Source organism: Gnatocerus cornutus, chromosome 9 (genome assembly GCF_029298725.1).
Source record: "Gnatocerus cornutus isolate USDA-ARS CGAHR chromosome 9, icGnaCorn1.1, whole genome shotgun sequence".
In the NCBI taxonomy this organism is placed as follows: domain Eukaryota; kingdom Metazoa; phylum Arthropoda; class Insecta; order Coleoptera; family Tenebrionidae; genus Gnatocerus; species Gnatocerus cornutus.
Window position 1 is genome coordinate 13,858,328 of NC_142241.1, and position 7,979 is coordinate 13,866,306.

Below are 7,979 nucleotides of genomic sequence, written 5' to 3' on the forward strand. Positions count from 1 at the left end.
TATTACGCACAATCACCAGTAATGGGAGTAATTCATTTCTGGGAAATTAACTTTGATAAGACCTAAATTTAGCAAACAAGTTTGTTTGTCAACTTAGTGGCGCTCAAACCGTCGATAAACCATGTTGGTCCTCCTCCTCCTCCTCTCGACTTCAGGTAACTAAAACCACTTCACCCACCTCCAACTAAGCAAAATCAGTTCTTGCCGACCAAGACCTCAAAGACTACGACCTCAGCGAGTTCGTCGGTCTCGTCCGAAACTTATTGGAGTTCAGACCTGAAGATGTAACCACCAATGACGTAACCTTCTACCTCTTCACAAGAAACGTTTCGAACCTCCAAATTCCTCAAGACACCCATCAAGGAATAGACATCACTAAAACCACAAAATTCGTCATCCACGGGTACTTGGACAATCGCAACCGTTCCTGGTACCACCATATCACCGATGAGTACCTGAAGAACGGCGATTTTAACGTCGTCCAGGTGGACTGGGGAAGAGTCGCCATGTCGGCGTATCCATCAACCGCTCAGAACTCCAAACTCGTGGGTACGTAGTAACTACCATTGGGTCAAAATAGTGGTTTGTACTCCCAGGGGAAATTGTCGGGAGGTTCATCCTCAACCATGGTCTCTTGTTGGAGAAAACCCATTTAATTGGGCACTCGCTGGGGGCGCATATTGCCGGTTTCGCCGCTAAAATGATCAAATCCAAGACCCATCGAAGAATTTCAAGAGTGACGGCTCTAGATCCGGCAGGGCCGGGCTTCCGGGCCGAGAAGAAAAAGAACCGATTGGATGCCAAAGACGCGGAGATTGTTGACGTTGTTCATACCGATGGGACTTTGTATGGGTACTACGAGCCCATGGGGACGTTCGACATTTATATAAATGGAGGGATTGGTGTCCAACCCGACTGTCGCAACCTCCATTTATCTTCAATGGGCGAGTTTATTGAAGACAGTAAGTAGAGTTAGTTTAGGTTGCAAACACCCAGGTCACAAATTGTTAAATTGTTATCGCGTTATTCGTTCCGGTTGCAAGTGTTGCAATGGCGGTGTTATGTGAGTTGGGTTTTGGGGTACAAAAGACGATCGTGTAAGTTCTGTCAGTGTAAATCTGGCGGAATTAAATTTGTTTCTTACCAGCAGTCGCTTCTGAACCAAATTTCACTGCACTTATTAGTGTTCTTAATACACAACAAATTTCACGGCAAAAGACAAATGTCAAATTCTGGCGCACAATGATGCCAAACTCGTCATCTTAAAATTTCCAAAGTTAATTGATTAAGATTCCACCTTTTAAATAAAGAAATGACTGTCAAAGTGAACACTTGCCTGGGGTGTGTTCATAAAGTGAGACGTCTGTTGGAGCGTCTGACGTCAGAGTGATGTGATTAACACTCTGAGATTCGCCAGAGTGTTCATGCGTTTATGAACGGTTTCCGTGGTTATTTAAATGTTCGACAAATAGGTACATCACCTACATACAAAACGCAATTTTCGCGAAAATTCATGACTAAAACTATGCCAAACTTCTGATACCGATATCTTGCTTATTTTGTAGAGTAAACTTAAGTTACTATGCATCAGTGTACGCAGAATTTTACACAGATTTCAAATCCGGAATTTAAATTTAGATCCGACAACAGATAACTGAGTTATGGCCGATCAAAGTTTCGGATAGTTGATTTTCATTTTTTCTCATTTTTCCCAATTTTCAAAGTTAAATATCTCGGAAACTATTCGAGATATTGAGATGCGGTTTGCGCCATCGTTTTTCTCGGCTTATTTTACATTAGAAAAAGTGCTTAAAAGCCCAAAATTCGATAGTCGATTTTTCGCGAAAAAAAATTGCGACTCAAACGATGAAAATTTTTCATTTTTTTTAATTTTTAGCCATAACTCGCAAACTATTTGTCCTATAGATTTCAAATTTGGCCAGTAGATAGATTTTAAGCTCCTCTTTCGACTGATGTATAATTCAGTGCTATTAAACGTCATTTTCATTTTGAAAAAATTGATTGAAAATCACCCTAAAATGATGTTTTCAAAACAGTTTTTTTCCAATACCTCATTTATTTATTAAGCAAACTCAACAAATTTGGGTCTCATTTTACGCAGAATTTCACGCTGAATCCAAAAATATGATAATTTTTTAAAATTTGTCAATAAATAATCGAGTTATGGCCGTTTGAAATTTTGGGTTGTCGCCAGAGGGTCAAGTTTTCGAAGGTTCGAAACAATTCATGCTCGATATCTTGGAAACTATTCCAGATATTCGAATGCGGTTTGCGGCATCGTTTTTCTCGCAATTTTTTACATAAGAAATCGTTTTTAGATTTTCCAATAGTCGAAATTTGCAAATTTTCGCGAAAATTCATGACTAAAACTATGGCCAAATTTCTCATATCGATATCTCGCTTATTTTTTAGAGTAAACTTGAGTTATTATACATCAGTGAACGCAGAATTTTACGCAGATTCCAAATCTGTGATTTAAATTCAGATCCGACAACAAATAACTGAGTTATGGCCGATCAAAGTTTCGGATAGTTGATTTTCATTTTTTCTCATTTTTCCCAATTTTCAAAGTTAAATATCTCGGAAACTATTAGAGATTTTGAGATGCGGTTTGCGCCATCGTTTTTCTCGGCTCATTTTACGTTAGAAAATGTTCTCAAAAGCCCAAAATTCGATAGTCGATTTTTCGCGAAAAAAAATTGCGACTCAAACGATGAAAATTTTTCATTTTTTTAATTTTTGGCCATAACTCGTAAACTATTTGTCCGATAGATCTCAAATTTGGCCAGTAGATAGATTTCGAGCTTCTCTTTCGACTGATGTGTAATTCAATGCTATTAAACGTCGTTTTCATTTTGAAAACATTAATTGAAAATCACCCTAAAATGATGTTTTCAAAACAGTTTTTGGCCAATACCTCGTTTATTTATTAAGAAAACTCAACGAATATGGGTCTCATTTTACGCAGAATTTTACGCTGAATTTAAAAACATGATAATTTTTTAATTTTTGTCAATAAATAACCGAGTTATGGCCGTTTGAAATTTTGGGTTTTTGCCAGAGGGCCAAATTTTCGAAGGTTCGAAACAATTCATGCTCGATCTCTCAGAAACTATTTCAGATATTGAGATGCGGTTTGCGCCATCGTTTTTCTCGCAATATTTTACATAAGAAACAGTTCTTTGATTTTTCCACAAACGAAATTTGCAAATTTTCGCAAAAATTCATGACTAAAACTATGGCCAAATTTCTGATACCGATATCTCGCTTATTTTTTAGAGTAAACTTAAGTTATTATACATCAGTGTACGCAGAATTTTATGCAGATTTCAAATCTGGGATTTAAATTCAGATCCGACAACAGATAACTGAGTTATGACCGATCAAAGCTTCGGAAAGTTGATTTTCATTTTTTCTCATTTTTCGTAATTTTTAAAGTTAAATATCTCGGAAACTATTTGAGATATTGAGATGCGGTTTGTGCCATTGTTTTTCTCGGCTCATTTTACGTTAGAAAATGTTCTCAAAAGCCCAAAATTCGATAGTCGATTTTTCGCGAAAAAAAATTGCGACTCAAACGATGAAAATTTTTCATTTTTTTTATTTTTGGCCATAACTCGTAAACTATTTGTCCGATAGATCTCAAATTTGGCCAGTAGATAGATTTTGAACTCCTCTTTTGACTGGTGTATGATTCAATGCCATTTATCGTCGTTTTCATGTTGAAAACATTGATTGAAAATCATTCTAAAATGATGTTTTCAAAACAGTTTTCGCCAATACCTTGTTTATTTATAAAGCAAACTTAACAAATTTGGGTCTCATTTTACGCAGAATTTTACGCTGAATTCAAAAACATGATATTTTTTTATTTTTTGTCAACAAATAACCGAGTTATGGCCGTTTGAAATTTTGGATTTTCGCCAGAGGGCCAAATTTTTGTAGTTTCGAAACAATTCGTGCTCGATATCTCTGAAACTATTTCAGATATTGAGATGCGGTTTGCACCATCGTTTTTCTCGTGATTTTTTACATAAGAAATAGTTCTTTGATTTTTCTACAGTCGAAATATGCAAATTTTCGCAAAAATTCTTGACTAAAACTATGCCAAACTTCTGATATCGATATCTCGCTTATTTTTTAGAGTAAACTTAAGTTATTAATTATTATACATCAGTGTACGCAAAATTTTACGCAGATTTCAAATCAGATCCGACAACAGATAACTTAGTTATGGCCGATCAAAGTTTCGGATAGTTGATTTTCATTTTTTCTCATTTTTCTCTTTTCTATTCTCTCTCATTTTTCTCTTTCTCACTTTTTTAGCGTACTGCAGCCACACCAGAAGCTACATCCATTTCACAGAAATGATCAACAATGTCAAGTTTTCTTGCCAGAAGTGCGAATCATGGGTGCGCTACATGACGGGTCTTTGCAACACCAACGCAATTCAAGTCTTCGGTGCTGAAGACATCAACGCGAAAATGAGAGGAGTCTGTTTTGTCAACACTTGAAATAAAACGAAATTCACTATTTTTCTTCTATTTTTGGTTGTGGTGGGAATAAATACGGCTCTGTTTTATTGGTTTTTATGTAAAAGAGCCCTCTTACGGTCGGTGGAGTCGCATCACCGAAAATAATCTCTGGACTGGTTTTGTTGGCCGGAATAATGTTAAAACCGTTTTCGTCGAAAATTGCAGGTGATGCCATCGACTCGGTGTTAATACTCTCGATGAAGTACTCATTGGAGCGAGCGTGACTGCAATTTTCTAAAAAAAGGAGTTTAGTAGTCAGAATCATGTTATTTTTTTTACCGTCTATTTCCCTGCAAGGGCATCCGGGTTGGTGGACCCCAAAATTCGCATAATAATCCACATCTCCAATGGGCTTGGTGATCCCGAAAAGTCTCACATCCGTGTGGATGATGTCCACAAAACTAGCATCGTACTTGCTCAACCTCCCTTCGTAATTAACTCTTTCAAACCCAGGTCCTGCGGGATCTGTGCCTGTAATCCTCCCCAGTTTTTTCCCGGTTTTCCTGTAGACACTTTTCCCGATGAATCCAGCGACGTGTGACCCCAACGAATGCCCTAAAATTCCATGAAACTACAGTTAGCATTCCCGTTTTTCCCCGTTTACCGATAACGTGGATCTTCTCCTGAGGGACTCCCAATTTTACAATAAAATCCGCGATGTACTCCCCGACAGGTTTAACATTCGCTGCAGAAACCTCGAAACTTTTATTCCCGGCAATTGACCAGTCGATATAAACAATGTTATGACGTCCCTTCTTGAAATACTCTTGTTTCATTTTTTTGTACCACGGTGACGTGACGTTGGACGTGTAACCATGAAGGAGGATTTTCATCGGGAGTTTCTTGTCGTCCTCGGAGAGGACGTAGTCCTCGTGCATGATGATAGCGGTCGTCTGCGCGATGCTTTTAAATAAGTAATAGAAGATGTCGTTTTTCGTGGCATCGGCGAAGCAGAAATCCACTGAAGGGACTTTGGCCAAGATCTCTGGAGTGTAAACTAAAAGAAGAATTTATAAGGTTTGGTCAATTGAAAGAGTTTACCTTGCAAGGAAACGTGAAGTGAAGAAGAGAGGAGAATAAAAAGTGGTAACATTGTGGCGAGAGTTTAGACTGGAAAATTTTGACGTATTTTTGACAGAATGACCACATAAATTGGGTCACGAATTAATTTCGTAGTTGATAATAAAACAGTTAAAAGCGAGAATAAAGTCCTCACTTTACAGCGACTATGCGAGTGGCAGATTTTTACGTTTCGTTAGCTTTTGATTTTGACGATTTTGAAATTTCCACAATTGCACATTTTGTTTAATCACTGTCAAAGATAAAACCGCGGGGTTATCAACACATTACAAGTTTAATACCGTTTTTGTACAGTCATGGGGTTTCTAGAAACCGGACAACAGTTAAGACATAACTTCTTTGTGTGATAACGAGATCATAAACTAAAGTTTCCTGCTGACAAACAAAAAAATTCAATAAACAAAAAATAGAACGTTATAAAATGAACAAAAAACCTTCTAAATGGAAATATTTGGTTTTAACGGCGTTTTAACTGGAAAATGAATATGATTCACAATGGGGCCTAGAAATACAAAAGCGTTGTTCAATTCATAGGTACGCATGTCATTGTCTGCACAGAGACGGATTTAAAAAAAGGGCCCCGAGTAACCCCCCACCCGTACACTATTTTTAATAACAATTCAAAGTACATAATACAAAAATGTTAGCAAAATTTAAAGAAAATTTGAAGAAGAATTTCGGACAGTATATAAAATCTAAAAAATCCATAAAGAATCTAAAAAAATGCAGAAAATAACATAAAGAACATCCAGAAACTTCAAAAATAATTTAGAAAATCAAAATAGTTATTTTTTGGCTAAGCCTGTTTTTAATTTCCAAGGCGATAGCTGAAGTCAGAAAGAAGGCGAGGACAAATTGGGACTTTTGGCCGTAATACACACAAGATTTATTAGGCGACATTATTAAATTTACATGTTAATTAATTTTTATTTATGATTTACAGCATGATGTGCTTTTTGATGTTACAGCAGCACTGCTAGACATGTTCATTTGCAATAATTCAACACGTCTTTGTTGAATTCTACAGCAGTTTGTCGATTTGATTTTACCCAAATGATTAAAAAATTGAGAGTAATGTCGGTATCTTGATGTAGTTAAAAAAATTAACAATAGATGGCGTAACCCTAGGACGGACAAAAATGAAAGCGGCCAGAAAACGGTCGTTTTTCGTCCGCATTTGAGAACTGAAAATTCAGTTTTTAGTTAAGGTTGCCTCATTAATTATTGAAAGACTAGAAAATGCATAGAAAAATTCAAAGATCTAAAATATTATAATTTTAAGGCAATTCATGAATTTATTGGAATAAAGTATCTAAAACAATTATAAAAAGAATTCAGAAGAATATAACACATAAAATTTAAAAATCAAAGAAAATCGAAGAATCTTAGAGATCATGAAGATATACTAATGTTAGAAGAATTTAAAGATACTTAAAATATGTATAGAGAATACATTGAAAACGCAAAGAAAATTTGAAGTAAACCCAGAAAATCTAAAAAATTCAAAATAATTACACAACCCAAAAATGGTCTAAAAACAAAATACTTATTTTAAAAATATCTAGAGAATTCAGTGAGAATCAAAAGTAAAAGTAATAAAAATAATCATGGAAATTTATAAAGAAATAAGAAGAATTTTAAGATATCAGCCTGTCCAATATATTTCCATGCCTTCAGGGCCTCAACCCACTTTAATTCGCCTCTGCGTTCGGCATCACTACAAAGCCACTAAACTGCTTTCATTTTCTTACATTCGCATAACATTACACCTGCTGCCGTGTATTGTTATTATGTAAATAAATTATTTATTTTATCGCAATGTAAATAAGTACGATAACAAACTGTTCAATCGAGGTCACTTTTCGTTAATATTATTTTTAAATTGAAAAACAACAATAAGTGTTTACCCATTACCCAAATAAAAGCACAATTGGCAAATATTTTATCTCAATTGGGGTTAATATGTCGTGATATCAATCAGTTGCTACATTTCTGCTTCTGATAACTTAAAATTGCAAAGAAAAATAGTTACCTGTCGTCATTGTAGACACACACTGATAACTAAAACTGCTATCTTTGAAGGAGTTTTATCTTTTATCATTTATATTATTTGACACGTGGTAGCTCTCTCATTAGGTGCCTAGTTACAATTTATATTTACTATTTTTACGATTCGACTAGCAAACGTTTCACCTGATTATTGCATGAAAAGTAACCTTTGACTTTTTAAGATAATAAATTTGGAAACTGGGCTAATTCTAGACACTAAATTATATTTTTAGCGCATCCAACAGTTATGTGACCATAATTACTCAATACAATGTGAAGGTTTAACCAATAACT

At 35.6% G+C, this 7,979-nt stretch overlaps 2 protein-coding genes across 3 annotated transcripts; one reads left to right on the top strand and one right to left on the bottom strand.

The window, feature by feature from the left end:
• The first annotated feature begins 43 nt into the window (after positions 1-43).
• LOC148169013 (lipase member H-like) lies at positions 44-4,603 on the top strand. Its single transcript, XM_088046415.1, has 4 exons — positions 44-155; positions 199-549; positions 597-962; positions 4,348-4,603. Exons 1-4 carry the CDS (start codon positions 122-124, stop codon positions 4,533-4,535), a joined length of 939 nt encoding a protein of 312 aa, XP_087902541.1. The 5' UTR covers positions 44-121; the 3' UTR covers positions 4,536-4,603.
• On the bottom strand, positions 4,548-7,890 carry LOC148169014 (phospholipase A1-like). Of its 2 annotated transcripts, none has more exons than XM_088046413.1 (4): positions 7,669-7,890; positions 5,161-5,553; positions 4,836-5,111; positions 4,548-4,790 (listed from the first exon to the last, which is right to left on the bottom strand). In XM_088046413.1, exons 1-4 carry the CDS (start codon positions 7,676-7,678, stop codon positions 4,552-4,554), a joined length of 918 nt encoding a protein of 305 aa, XP_087902539.1. In that variant the 5' UTR covers positions 7,679-7,890; the 3' UTR covers positions 4,548-4,551. The 2 variants fall into 2 exon arrangements, with proteins under 2 accessions (XP_087902539.1, XP_087902538.1); XM_088046412.1 differs by lacking the exon at positions 7,669-7,890 and adding an exon at positions 5,598-5,960.
• Positions 7,891-7,979: the final 89 nt, after the last annotated feature.